The sequence below is a fragment of the Anguilla rostrata genome, chromosome 7 (genome assembly GCF_018555375.3).
Source record: "Anguilla rostrata isolate EN2019 chromosome 7, ASM1855537v3, whole genome shotgun sequence".
Taxonomy (NCBI): Eukaryota; Metazoa; Chordata; class Actinopteri; order Anguilliformes; family Anguillidae; genus Anguilla; species Anguilla rostrata.
This window is the reverse complement of record NC_057939.1, coordinates 53,190,654-53,205,552: the sequence shown is the minus strand read 5'-3', so window position 1 is coordinate 53,205,552 and position 14,899 is coordinate 53,190,654. Positions and strand designations below refer to the sequence as shown.

The 14,899-nt window shown below is 44.5% G+C and overlaps 1 protein-coding gene across 13 annotated transcripts in view; it reads left to right on the top strand.

The window, feature by feature from the left end:
* The window catches only part of si:dkey-237h12.3 (teneurin-3), a 335,946-nt gene that overhangs the window by 231,612 nt on the left and 89,435 nt on the right, over positions 1-14,899 (top strand). For 10 of the 13 annotated variants that reach the window (XM_064345147.1, XM_064345148.1, XM_064345154.1 and 7 more), the window contains one exon: positions 10,163-10,369. The exons of the other annotated variants lie outside the window; for them this stretch is intronic. In XM_064345147.1, the coding sequence (XP_064201217.1) occupies positions 10,163-10,369 (207 nt within the window). The remainder of the gene's footprint in view (positions 1-10,162; positions 10,370-14,899) is intronic. 13 annotated transcript variants of the gene reach the window in all.

Below are 14,899 nucleotides of genomic sequence, written 5' to 3'. Positions count from 1 at the left end.
TAATTGTTAATGCAGATTTTTAGTTACTGCGGTCTTGTTTTGGTAAATGAAAGGATTTAGTCCAGTCTCTCAATACACACACACACACACATGCACGCATGCACACACCCACACACATGCAGACGCAGACACATCACACAGGTGGTGGGTTAGTGTAAAATGTTCATATGTAATATAAGTAAGTGCCGGGAGGACGTATTTAATATAACACACTGAAAATGACTGACTTGGATAAACCAGGCCTGTGGCCGGTGAGTCATGAATGACATCGTCACCTTGATTCAAATGTAATGCAATCAACAGGCTCTGTCCTTTTCCAACACTTCCCCAAATGATATTATAAATATTAAATATAATATAAATAGCAAGCATGGCTACAATGTCAAATGGCTTTGAAAATGGAAAGTCAGCTGTTAAAATAAAAAAAAAATATGCCAAGATATCTGAGATTATGCCTGTAGCGGTTCAGAGCTGTTTCCATGAAAGTTTGATTATACCATATGTTAACATAATATTTCACAACTGCTTCAACATAAAGATTCATTCATGATTATTTAAAATAATGAAATGCATCTTCAGTGAGCTGCAGTTGATTTTAAATAAATGTCTACCACTCCTGTCACTTGATTTTTTAAAAATGGTAATCTATTTCACCTGTCTGTTTATTAAATCTTATTTAGCTGTTTATATTCAGTAGATGAATGCACTGGACCAGTTAACATTTAGCTGTAAAGACATTTCAGAGGGGAGTGATACAGTGGGTGTAGGAAAATATGATGGATTCGAGCCTGCAATCCTTGAATGGTACTGTGCCTCACTCCTGTGGTTCATGCAGTGGTGAGTGTGCCTAGTGGAAATAAGATATGGTCTTCCTAAAGAAAACTGACAGGTGAAAGTGTTTTTTTTTTTTTTTTAAAGCTCTCTCACAAACCCACGCACATACTTTTCCTAAGGGCAAGCCTCCCCCACAAGACATAATGCACTGCATTATGCAGTCAGACAAAGAACCCCGTAGGTTTCACAGAGGCCTGCCTCCCATTGTGTGTTCCCGTGTGCTTGTGTGTTTGCGTGTGCGTGCACACACATGTGCGTGCGTGTGCGATTATTTAAATGAGCCGCGTTTGGAAATTAGCGGTTGAATGCGTGATGCGTGTCGCGCCTGGTCTCATGTTTTGATTCTCGCCGTGGGCTTCGGCCTGAAACTTCAGGTGGAATATGGCCTCGGGGAGGAATGGCAAGTTATGAAACCCCCCCCCCAGCAACAGCGAGGCTCCAGGGGACATCTTCTGTGGATCCAAAATAGACTGGGGGCGAAGGGTGGAGGGGGGGGGGGGGCTGGATCTTCTCCGCTGCATTCTGTCCGGAAGCTTCCGTATCCAGGGCCTTCTGGGGAGAAATGTAGCTCGGAATGAAAGAGCCCAAACACGAGTAGCTCCCCCCCCCCCCACTTCCAGGAATGTGCAGTACAGTGGAGATCTTCATTCCGCGGTCCCGTAGCGCCAGGCAACCCCCGATCTCCGAGGCCAGGCTCCCTCCTCGTCCTGATGACATCAATTTTTTCCGACAGATGTTTCTGAGACCGATGACCTTGGCGGTTGTACCAATATTTGGTGGCGTATGGATGGCGGAACCTCCTTCACAACTGTGTCCCAGCACCTTGCCCTTGGTATGGGGGGGGGGGGTGGGGGGGGGGGGGGGTTGCCGAGGCTCAGATGGAAGGTTCTCTTACTCCTCCAGCCTCGTGTTATTTCCCACAGGCCGCTGCTCACTTTTGAAAGCGGGGGGTTTGGCACTAATGCGCCGTGACAGCTTCCTGGCTGGCAGGCCCGGCCTCAGTCGGGCCGTTCCGCGTATGCTAATGGACCCCTGCGCTGCCCGGAAGCACCTGATCCAGGTCCTCACGCAGCCGCTGTGGGGCAAAGGGGTAAAACAGACATACGTTTACGGTGTACTGAACTTCAGAAACGGGAAAAAGAACAGCCTTATTGAGAGCATATGCAAATACATCTCTGTGAGGTACCAGGCTCTGCATACCCAAGAGCTCGTAGCAGACAAGTGTCCCCTCGGTCAGCTGGTCGTGAGCCTTTCCAGAGTTTAGCACGTGCTAACGTGAAGCCTTCGAGCTCAGCAAAACCAAAATTATGACAAAAAAAAAAAAAAAACAGCAAAATTCCAAAATAAATGTGGTTGCGTCTGGGCTATAGATGGAGTATCCCCACTGGCAGACTGTCTCTTCCCTGTCAGAGATAAAAGAGCAGCAGAGCTTATCGAGTACAGGCGGAGTGACCCCACTTAGCCAGCGAGAAAGGGAGGCATAAAAAGTCACGGCTGACCAAAAAAATAATGTTTATGTGGTCGTTGCATGGTATGAGAGGCTGAGGCAGAGAATTGTGTCCTCTGATACTGTTAAAAAAGAAAAAAAGAAAAGAAGAATAATGTTTAATATGAATTTATTTCGTTGTTTTTAAGAAAACAGAGAATTGTATTGGTCTTTCTTTAGGGGGAAGCACTTTCCAGGGAATGATGGGAGCAGAAATGTTTTGATTTGTTACATGGGAGGACATTTCCTATAGACTTTTATCGTAGTGGTTTATCGAAAGAAAACCGTTTACTGTTTTTTTTTCATTCCTGCAGAAACCTCTTTTCTAGGGAGAACTGGGTATTATGTGTGTTTTGCTGCTGACACAGTCATCACCCCCAAAAAACAATCATTACCAGCTGAATTCCACAGGAAAACCGCTTGAACGTTTGTGTGTCTCAAGCAACGTGGACATTAAATCTGATATCTCGGAGTGCCTGTCGCTTGTAAAAAATAAAAAATGATAAAAAGTTTGCTCTGGAAAATGTAGGATGTGGCGTTTGGGGGTTGCAGTACTGCACTTCTTAGGATCCAACATCTGCTGTTGAGAAACGCTTTGTTTGGATTGCCTCCCTGTTAACTCTCCCCTGTGGGTTTTTTCCTGCGCGTTTATAAAAAACTGGCAGTGATTGCTTTGACAAGCCTGGATACTGATGCAGCATTTAGCTTGTCTTAATGGTGCATTTGCATGGCTCTGATGGGCCCCATATGCCTGGATCTGTGGCGGAGGAGACAGATAACACGAGCATCTACCAAGGCAGTAAAGAAAAATAAATGACATTCAGAAAGGCTTGACCCCCGCCAGTCCGTCAGTTTCCCTTTCAAGCGAACGTGACAGAGGAAACGGCCAGGGGTTGCCTGGGAGACGGAGGAAGCTGTCTTCTTTTATTTCCGCACCGTCTTTAAAATAAAGACGGGCTGCGTTTTGTCATTTTGTGCGTGGGCCGCCCGGTGAATTATTCCCCCACCCCCCCACCCCCCTTCCCCCACCCCCCCACCCTCACAACATCAGACGCTCCGACTTTGTGTTCGCCGGTGAGGCCTCACCGCGCTTCGTACGCTAATGCGGAGACGCGTTTAATATTCCTGCTGACTCTTCCTTTACGGCTCCCCTGACCCATTTCGGTCAATATCCGGCAGATCTGTTTGTACCGTCTGGGATGCGAAAATCCCAGGGAGCAGCTGACAGCCAGGGAACACTGCGATTGCACGTTACGCCGAAATTGATTGGGTGTCATATGTCCTTATACTGTACGTAGAAATGCTTGTATTTGCCTGAATAACGAAGTCGTTTGATGCACCGTGTTGTGACCAATGACAGAACCTGATTTAAGTCACATGGTATGGCAGCAATTTCCAATTTGGAGTGTAAGGCCCTCACGGCAACTCCTCAGAAAAAGCATAGCATTGCTGTTAATGTTCTCCAATCGGCAGTTACTCTGGTTCAGTCGTGAGCAAAGAAAATGGTTCATTTAGGAATACTGGTTATTATTGAGCGATCTTTCGAGCTCTCAGCCCATAATGCGTTGCAGTGACGTGGTGTTTAATTTAACAGGTACAGATAAGGATACAACATGGCTTCATACAGCACACAGTATGAGCATTAAAGTGTTGGATGTTTGAGAGATGAATATTTGCAGAATTGTGTAACTTCCACGCTTGCTGTTTGTTCAGTCCTCTGTCCTAGATCCTTACTTATTGCTCATTCCAGCAGAACTGAATTAAAGAACGTCCGTATATTTACAAGCCCAGCAATCTCTGAATACCCATCTAATTGCTTTCTGCAGGTCTCAGGCACAGTGTACACATGTATTGTACTTGGAATAATACACTGGGCTGTTACTGTCTGTCTCCATATCACCTTAAAATGAATGGCTTTTTTCTCTTGATCTTGTTTGCTGTGGGCACTGCTTATGATTATACCTGAAATCATTAATTCAGTAGTCAGAGAGTCATCTGTTCCTTTGAATTCAATAGTGAGCAAGATTTGTTTTATTTATTTTTCATTATTATAATTTCTTTGCTGACCTTGTAAAAATAAAACCCTATGCCTGACAAACAAAACATTTCTGGTTTCCGTTGTTGCAAGACACCATAAGCGAGAAGGGATATTTTCTTATGCGATTAGGGATGGTGTGGGGTATCATCTGTTTACGCTGACAAGAAAGACGGAAAGATATTGGGGTCTGAGGCCAGATTATAAAAAGACAAGATTACAGGACAATCATATTTTCTTATTTTTGTTAGTTTTGGTCAGAGAGTAAAATTGTATTTTTTTTAATTATTTTTTTTTCAACCTGACTTTTTTTGATTGAAGGACTTTTTTTGTTTGTTTCATAAATGATAATATCGAATGGCAAAGAAATATGTCCCACCCAACGACAGTGAAAAACCAGGTGAGGAAGAGCGAGCCGACGCTCGGAAATAAAGTCTGTCAGCGCGCCTCCTGTTCAGCAGGAAGGCGGGGCCTTTCCCAAACCACAAGCCCTCGCAACAGATCGTGGTTTTCATCAGTATTCTCTCTCGCAGAATGAGGAGGAGTGATGTTTCTGTGGCCCTGTGGTTCTGGGTCACAAAATCCAACCCCCCCCACCCCCCTGCCCAGCTGCCCAACCTTCCATCCGTCCGTTTTTCAGCTGGCCTTCTCGGAAGCTTGCTCTGCCGTATCTGTGAGTTTTACGGTAGCATTCTTTCCCCCCCCTATTCATTTGATTCTTACTTATTTATTTTATAATTTATTTATTTATTTTTTTGTTCACGGCGGTATTAATTTCTTCCCTCGTGAAGTCGCAGATGTGTACTGTGCGCTCCAGTCCTGTTTGCATGGAGAGTTTTAATTAAGTGAGAACTGTCACCGCGGGAGGAGAGAACCAGCCCCGCCGCCTCCAGCAGCGATATAAATGGCGAAGCCGATTCCAGCAGGTTGGCGGGTGAGCGGGGAGTCTTGGAATCGACGGTTCCGTGTGCTGTTCTGAAGAATCCGAAAATGTGGTGGTGGTGGGTGGGTGGGGGAGATGGGGTAGGGGGGTAGGCACGTGCTAGCTCTCCCTGTTTCTGGCATCAGCGAGGGAGGGGGGGGACCTGTCGTCGTTTTTCAATTTTCTGTTTACCAGGCGTCCACACCGCCATCTTCAACAAGGCTGTGGCATTCCGGGAGCCAAGGCCACGACTCACTTCAAAACCTTCACTTTCGTCCGCTGCGTTATTGTCCTACGTTTTGTTTGTTTGTTTGTTTGTTTGTCAGACGCGCGGCAGATGACGTTTTCCCTCTCGCAGTTTTGTAATTGTGTTCAGCGGCTGGCGTTAAGAGGTTTTAATCGAGACGCGTCGAGCGAAACTCGCCCAGGTCTTTCTCTAGCTGTCGCTTCTGTAACAGGTTTTGCCGCGAGAACAGATCGATATATTTTGCTCCTCTCCCTGCAGCCTTCCCTTTGCTGTCTTTTATTGGCCTGCAGTGATGGAGATGTTGCTGATTGGACAGCCCCGGGAACAGAAAATAGCCCGAGACAAGGTTAGCCTAAACGGGGAGTTAGGAGGAGAGAGAGAGAGAGATAAGGCTGAGAAATCTGAAAAACATGGAACTGCGGGTTCAGGAGGGTTCCAATCCAGCAGGAGAAGTCCCCCCTAACGTTTTTTTTTACTCGTTCTTCTCTTTCCTCCGGTTTCTCCCCCCCGATACGTCCTTACGCTCGTAGCGTCCCGTTAATTGCCGCTCCGCTTCCTGCGCGGAACCCCGCGCGACCGTCAAAACGCTCCCGCCGAGCTCGGGCTCACGGCGCGGGACGGCGCTACCGCGGGGGAAGCAATTTATGGCCGTTCCCTACCTGTGCACCTTCCCAGCATGCCCGGCTGAGAGAGAGGGGCCTATCGGGCGCTCAGCTGTCAAAGTAAATGCACTGCTGGGGATAATAACGGACGGTTAGCAGTAATCTGCCAGGACGGAGATTCGCTCTTATTTTCCCTCTCGGCTCGGTCGAGTCTCTCCGTAAAGCTGTCGCTACTTATTTTTCCTGCTGCGTGGTCTTTTATTTCTCTGAATTAAAAGAGCGATTTTGGAGATTGCCTAAGTGATTTGCTGCGTACTCGACACGGTCTGCCTCAAAAATCAAACTAAAAAATGTTTTTTTTTTTTTTAAACCAACGAACAACTGCTGCATACGTTTTCTCACGCCGCGAGTTCTTTTGACAGCACGATATAATTAACACGTTGCTGCATCCAGCAAAACAACTGTTGATTTAAAAAAATAAAAATAAAAAATAGAAGAAATGATTATTTTTTAATTGGGCTTTTCTTGTCAGAAGTGTTGTCAGGGTTTGTAATTTATTTTCTCGGGAGGGTTAATGAGTTTCCAATGCTGTCTGTGGCGAGGGAACGGAGACGGCTTCGCCCCGCTCCTCCGCCCCGCTCATCGATAGCGGGCCGGCCGTCGTTCTGCCGTAAATAATACAGAGCCTATTGATTAGACGGACGTTCCTTTCGGGAGGCGGGGCTTATCGCCTCTAAAAATACCGCATGATGTCATCAGGAGCAGTAATAATGCACCGTGGGACCAGATTGTTCTGATACAAGCAGGGAAGTTTGTTTTTTTTTTTTTTTGTTGTTTTTTTTTGGCCGTTGGGTCTTTATCAAGTAGCTGTCAGCATGCAGGGATAGAGTAAGTGCTGAGAGCACCGGTGTAGGATTACTTGACATGAATGATAAAAAAGTGGCCTTTTCCCAAGTCAGTTTGATTGTGAAGCGAAGAATGTCCTGCGGTTGAAATTGATACCTGTCCAATGGCATACAGGCCGTGGAAGAAAAGTCTATATATACTGGTGTGCAGTTTCAACTTTATGGAAGTCGATGTAGACCGAGTAATTGCTCAAACCATTTATTTTCGTTTTATTTAATGTGACTGCGCCAGTGAAAATGAAAATAACTTGGAACAGAGGGCCGCTCAGTCCGCACTTCACAGCGAAAGACTTTGCTCTGCTTCGCTCCGTTTTTAACATTGATGAGATTCCCAGATGCCCCCCCCCCCTACATGAAGTTGAAGTGACGTGAAATGTAATGGAAAACTCCCCTCTGTCTCTCTCTCTCTCTCTCAGGTTCGCTTTTTTGGATATTCAATATATTATCTGCAAAACGATGTTCCCTGGTAACTGCATAAGAACGCCGCTCGAGAGAAACGCTGCACATCGACAGGGAAGATTATAAACGCATGTCTGTTAGGAACGGGTCTGAAGGGCCGTGCCCAGACCCGAGCTCATTTCACAGAAACCGGCCCTCCGCCATTTTGTCAAATTTTCACCATTTTTCGCTTTTGCCCTACAGTTGAGTGGTGGAGTGGTCTCATCTTTTCTTTCACCTTTTTTTTTTTTTTTTTACAAGCAATGAATGCTACATAAGAGGCCTGCAAATGGACTCTTAATGCTGAGTGTATCACACTGGAAAAGTGGGAAATGATAACGCAAAAATGCTTCGTGTTAGCGGGGAGAAGGAAGGGGACGGAGAGAGACGGGGGGAAAGGCCATGCTTGTGTTTAACTGAGCCGCTGAAAAAAATGATAATGTAACATAACATTATCTCAGTTTGCATTGCGTTTAGTTTGTGTAATTAATCGTAACGTTTATTGAGAGCGTATTGAGAATTTGATTTGTGGAAAGAGCAGGAGAAAGCGCTATGTTGCTGTGCATTAGGAGCTCCTCGGCTCCAAAAAGAAATTCATTTATTTAAAAAAAATAATTTCCATGCATTATCATGTATTAAGTAAGGTGTGCCGTGTATGCTGTGTCTAGGCCATTTAGGTCCACATGGGCCAGAAATATGGTAAACTCTACTTAGAAATAAAGTGGCTGCCATGTTTTTCCATTCCCTTGAAATTTGGGCTGCAGAGTTTGTTAGTTAGTGTGATCTTCACAGTTGTGCAAGTCTTTACGCATTTCAGGATTAGTTGCAAATCTGAAGATTAGCATCTGTTCTCATTTTCATATCTCCTCTTAGTTTAATTACCATTTTTGGTCTTGCCATGAAGTCAGTCTGTCTGTCTGTTTGTTACACCTGTGTTTTCGTTAACCCTTTATGGTGTGAGATCACAAATATTCCGTTAGAATGTTCTTAACTGAACATTCCAATGCTGATATAACAGTCACTATTTTTAACTGCCAGCAATTTAAAAGTGATCTAGAACACTAACTTAGAATTCTGAAAAAGCATTCCAAACCTCCGCTTCAGCGGGTCAATGCATTCTGTGCAGTTGTCTGCGCTTGCTATGCTTTCACTGCTAGGCTCTTCCCTGGAGCTACCTGTTCCTGCACAAGTTAAGCACAGGCAGTGTCTCAGTGTTGTCTGTTTTTACTTTTGCAGTCTTATCCACGCAAATCAATGAACGGGATACAGATGGTTTATTCCTTTTTTAGTTTCCCAGACGCAGGACGGATGAGGGTCATGTGAAAATGTAGGTCTGCTCTGGAACTCATTAATTATCTCTAATGGCTCCGGGCCTGGACTCTGGTATTATTTTAAGGGTGAGGATGCTTTGGCCAATGGTGTGCAGTAATTTGTAAGAGCATGGAGGCCAAGGGCCAGGGAGGAGCATTTGCTTAATGTGTTTTGGAGATAGTACTCTATAACATAAAAAATGCATTTTTAAAAGAAATCACCACAGAGAATGATTGGTGGGCTGTGTGGTAGATCTTTTAGGGGTAATGTTTTCTCCAAAGATTTTGTGATTTAATGTCAAATAAATTCTACACAGGACATATGCACTTACGATTTTTGGCTGTGATAAAGCTTTAAATAATATAGCTGGCTCTTCTCTGAAAACTTGAATCAGTTGAGCAATTAATTGTGCATGCTTTATGTGATCGCGGAAAGTCACTTATTGATTTGACGGTATGCCAGTATACTGTAAGTAGCCTACTAATGGAATATCTAACGGTAAGAAAAAAAAAAGGTTAAACTGCAAAGTTTTATAAAGGCGCGGGGTTGATTCAGCTACCGGAGCAGTTGAACCCTGCCTTTATTAAACATTATAGCACTTGTATGATGGAAGGTTGGTTATGAACATGATTCTGCAGCAATAATATTGCCAGTTGGCTTTGCAATATGCCTGTTGCCAATAGGCTGGGAAATGTATGGCATTTCTACATGTTTTGCAGTAGCTACCCTGCTACTGTAACCAGTAAACTAGGTACATAGCCATGTCATTTCTGTGATATTGGATGATGATACCGACTCCAGAAGTGTGCAAAAAAAGGGGGGGGGAGGGGGGCAGTTTACTGGCATTTTCTTATGATGGAGGAGTGCTGAATGGGGATTGGACAGCAAGCATTTTTCATTTTTTCATTACTTGCATCTACCAATCCCGTGCCCTGCTATTGATGATGTGTGTGATTCTCTCACCCCATTGGCTGTCACTCAACTAGCCAAAGACCAGAATAGTACATTAAGTGAACCTGTTACTTTATGCTGTAGTTTGTACAGATTTTTTTATTTAATACTTTTTCTGTGTTACCTGAAATTTCTGCTCTGTGGGTGTGCATTCATGCCGCATAGAGGGAACATTGGTAGCAAACAAGTTTGAGTCTTTGGATTAGTTTCACCTACACCCAGATAATTAAAGTTTAATGGTGCCTCTGAGTCTAATTATCGCTGGGTGTGCTTCGCTGTGATTTTTTTCCCTCTGAAGTAGCAAAAATAAGTTGTTTTTTTCTTCTTGTGTTATAACTAAATTCACACGAGTTTTACATTGTCATACGTGCCTTATTTTATTTTGTTTTGGAGTACGTTTCTTTCATTTCTGATTATTTTCCTTTCCTTAGGTTCTCCCATGCAATCCTCTTTATCCAGCCCATCAGTCATTCAGCATTCACATTCCCAGCCTCCATCACCCAATCTCCATGACAACCAGAGGCAGTTGCTAAGTAGTGACACCACCCAGCCAGTTCATGAGTCTGACTCCGACGAAGAGTTCTCTGCCAGCGTGTTTTTACCTGTAACGCACGCAGGCCAAGGCCCCTCTTGTAATGGTAAGACCATTTTAACTTGTGCTTGGCTCACTGCGCTGAGAAACATTGGGTTGCTCGAGTTTTTAGCTGCTCCCTGACTGCAAGTCTATGTCTCTTAAAAATGGATGTATTCTATATTCTGTAAACCGACTGATATGAGATGGAGAACTACATGATATGCAAGTGCAAACTCCTGTGAAGATTGAGGTCTCTCTCTCTCTCTATCTAGCTCTCTCTCTCATTCTAAATCCCTCCTTTCCCCCCATCCACCCACCTACACACACACACACACACACTGTTCACACACAAGCTCCCCTCTCTCTTTGCTGGGCTGGCTGCTTCCTTTCATGGCCGCTGTGTTTTGTAGCATGTGCCCCCCCTTGGTCCCCCCACCCCCCCCCCCCCACAGTTCACAGCGCCGCTGGCCCCTCCAGTCTCACTGCATCAGCGTCAGCTGGAGCGTGTTTCCGTCCCGGGCAGGGCCCTGTCTCTCTGACGTCACGCCCTGCCCGTGAAACCTAGCGCTCCTGCTCCTCCAAGCTTTCAGAGTCCTGCAAGATGGCAGTCCACTGAAGATAAAGACGAGACAATCTCATTTTTTTTTTTTTTTTTTTTAAAGAGGCCTTTTTTATCATTTTAAATCGGTCACATTAAGGTTTATTTCATACCTTGATAACCCCTGTACAGACATCGTTTCATTCCCCGTGGTTCTTCGAACTGACGATGTGCCACGAATGACCGAATTAGCCTGTTCATTTATTTGATATTAATAGCCCTGTATTGACATTATAGTGGATTGAACTGCCTTCCAGCACAGTATTTTAAAGAACAGTTAATGCCATTTTACATCCACGTTTAAAAAGGGGGAATGAACTCCTCTAACATGGCTGCTTTAAGGTCTGTGCCTTGAGCTTTTCAGATGTGAAGCTGCCTTTAATTCTAACCTGATGATAACATTTCCATCTGCGGTGCAGATCACGGCCATTATTGCGAGATAAATTAAACGCAAAAAACGCTTTTAAGGGTGAAAAAAAACCCCGTCGTGTTCCATTACGACAGACCTTTCAAGGTATATTAGAACGATAAACAACTCATTTCTTGAGGAGCGCCAAGACCGAAGCGCGGCGTTTTTTTTTTTAACGGTTAACCGGTCGGCTGTAAGTAATTTCGTGTATAAATCTGAAAGAGTGGAGCAGGCACAGACCCCCACGCACTGTGAATCATTCGCACTCTGACGGTAATTCTGCACACTTTTTCCCCGAAGTGTTTCAGGTGCTTCCAAGCGAACATACAGTACAAGTTACCGACCTGTATGACCCCAGTTGGACATTGTTATGTATATATTGACTGAGTTGGTATATGAGGTGACTTGCTGGGCCAAACAAGGGAACGTGATTAGTGCGTGATTTAAACCCGTCGCTGACGTATGTAACGCGATGAACTCGGAGAGCTTGGGAGGGTCGGCCTCGGACCGCCCTGTCGCCAGGTCTGCAAATCAGCCAGTCAGGCCGGGACCCCCGGGGGGTGCCGAGGTCCCGGACTCGCTCCAAGTCGAAATGAGAGAGCGTCTGCCGTCCGCTCGTCCCGCCCGTAATAAAAAAAACCGGAACGCCACTGACACGGGCGGTCTGGAGCTCGGCCTCGCGGGGAGGTCCAGCGCCGAATCGAGAGGCAGAGAGGGGCGGGCGCTTTCCAGAAACAGCACGAAAAATCTGTGTTGCATTTAAATGTATCGCTGGCCATGAAAGCAATAAATCCTTTTTCTTTCCGTTTTTCTTTTTCCTTCCTTCCTTTCTTTCTTCAGCCTTTAGTCCCTTAAGACGTGCACTTATCCATATATTTATGTAGTTACTTTTCAGAAACTTAGTCTTTAAAAGGCCTTTTCTCTTCCCTGTGCCTAACAGTCTCCTCCGCCGACATGCATCTCATTGCTGATTGGCCTATGAAGAGCCCAGCTGACTGGCTCAGCCCGTTGTAGCGGGATGCTAGCGTCCCGTTAGCGGTCCTGTCTGACTGGCTAGGCGGCCTCATTCGCAGGCTGACGATTGCTATTGTCAGACGCACCGGGCATGAAAGCAGCGATTTTACAGGAATTCCAATAACATTTAGCGTTTGGCTGGGCTGGGAGCGAATCACGCGCGAGCTTGCGCTCGCCACACGGGCTCAGTTGCTGGAGTAACGGGTCTTTGGGCTCTAATCAGGAAGCGGCTCTCTGTTCTCTGTGATGGCTAGTCATCAAAATGGGTGGTGGGGAGGGAGGAGGGGTGTGGGAGGGGGTGTGGAATGATCACTTAAAAGGGATCTGCATTTTTTATTTTATCTTGCTTGGTAGGTGGTGCATTAGTGGTTTGGTAGGTGGTGCATTAGTGTGCTGATCTTCAGTTTTTTGAAGGGTTAAAATGTGTGCAGTAATTAAGGACTGGTTTCTTGGAGCAGCAAAACAACCAACCGACTGAACCATCACTTTACAGTAAACCGTGATTAAATCAAGTTGACTGGTAGCTATAATAGATCCGATTAAATTGTATTTTGGTTTAAAGTAAGCAAATTAGCATTTTTGTAATTTTCCATTACGCAGCTAATACATTCTGAACTCTCGGTGGTGTGTAATTTGTTTGGTGAAAGGTTGAAGTGTGAGTGGGTTTACGGAAGCAGCCTTATCTGTTACCTTGAAGCCATTTTAAAATGAACCATTTTTTTTCATGTTTTAAGCTGAGACCGTTGCCGTGGGTATCGTATTAATATTCCCATTGTGTTTTTCGGGTGTTTGGTAAATCAATCGCAATTCTGTGTAACAATTTTCAGTACACAACAGTGTCATTCATCTGTTTTAAGTGACACTTTAATTTTTTTTCCCCTGAGCTCCCTATCTTAGACACGATAAGCATCAATTTTGTCTCATTAAGATACACAATACAGAACATAATGATTTGTGCTTCATTATTTTGTCCTCTGATGTTTATGTTAACATTTGATTGATAGGTTGCAGTAAACACATAATCCAATGGATTATACTCTCTCAGTATTAAATAAATAAATAAATCTGCCAAAAAAGAAAAATCATCAATACCAGGGGATCCACACTAGCACAAATTCATCAGGTCTGCCTTAAGCAAGAGGGACATGCTGAATGGGGTGAGATACGTCTATCTCACTATGTTTGCTGATAGTGTAGTTTATGGAGAAGATGGTGTGTTTGTCCTTTTTTATTCACAACGTGTCGAGTTTTGGTTTCTGCTCGAGTTTTAAAATACCCATCTCACGGAGCTGCGGTCTAGCCAAGTTTTATCTACAGCGTGTGCATGTGGTGGCTAAGTGATTTTATTTCATTTGTTTTGTTCTGTTTTTCAATGTATTTTAAAATGTGTTTCTGGGAAAGTACTGGACTGTTCATTTATCACCATATGTGTCAGCGTCCATCCCGTCTATACCTGCTTATTCCTGGTCAGGGTCAGGGGAGGTGACCCTATCCCAGCATGCACTGGGCGAGAGGCAGGAATACACCCAGGACAGGTCCCCAATCTATCGCAGGGCACACACACTATTAACTCACACACTCTTACCTATGGGAAATTTAGAGTCTCCAGTTAGCCTAACCTGTGTGTCTTTGGACTATGGGGGTAAACCGGAGTACCCGGAGGAAACCCACGTGGACACAGGGAGAACTTGCAAACTCCAGGCCGCGATTCAAACCAAGGACCTTACTTTGAAAATTAGTTGGCTAACCAACTAATATTAGCCTATTAGCCACGAGTCCTGTGTTTTTATATAGGCTAGCTGTTGCCAAGACAACTAGGATGACTAGCAGATATCGTCATTTATTACTAATCTTATTCGTTGACGTCCAACTAATTCACAGTATTTTAAGCAGTCGCTGAAACATTTGCTAGCAATCTGTGTGCAATTTATGCCAATTTGAAAGCGCAACTTTCTCGTTAGTAACTTTTGACTAAATGCCAGACTTGCTAAGTTAATTTCTGGCTTTATGTAAATTTGGAGCTCTGTGCTCTTGATAAACAACTACCTAATACCCAGTCATTAGGAGCTAACTGATTGCTAATGAGCGAATAAAGTGTGCTTAATTAGTACCTTCTATGCATGTGCGTCTCCTCCTTAATTCTTACATAAATCTTTGGCCCACGTTAGATGAGGACATCTTCGCACCCTGTTCACTTTTTTTCACCCACGGAGGTTCGTAAAATAGAGCGGCGGGGGAGTTGGATCAAAGAGCAGAGAGGAACGGAAGAATCACAGCGGACAAATAACATTCATCGCAAAAGCAACAAATAACATTAAGGATGCACACTTTATGGAAAAAAGGATGTCTTTTCAGTGGCTTTACAGTATATGATCTTGGCATATGTTGTAAAAAGAATATGTTGCAGTGGATTTCTTCCTTTTTTATTCTGCAAGGTGTGATTTTCAACACCAATACAAGCTGTCAGTCACTACTGTGTCAAAATGCTTTATTATGAAGCGAACATCGTATTTATGATGTTTACTTGTGCTGCGTGTTTTTACTGATCTCAGGCAATGAGTTGTTCCGTGAAA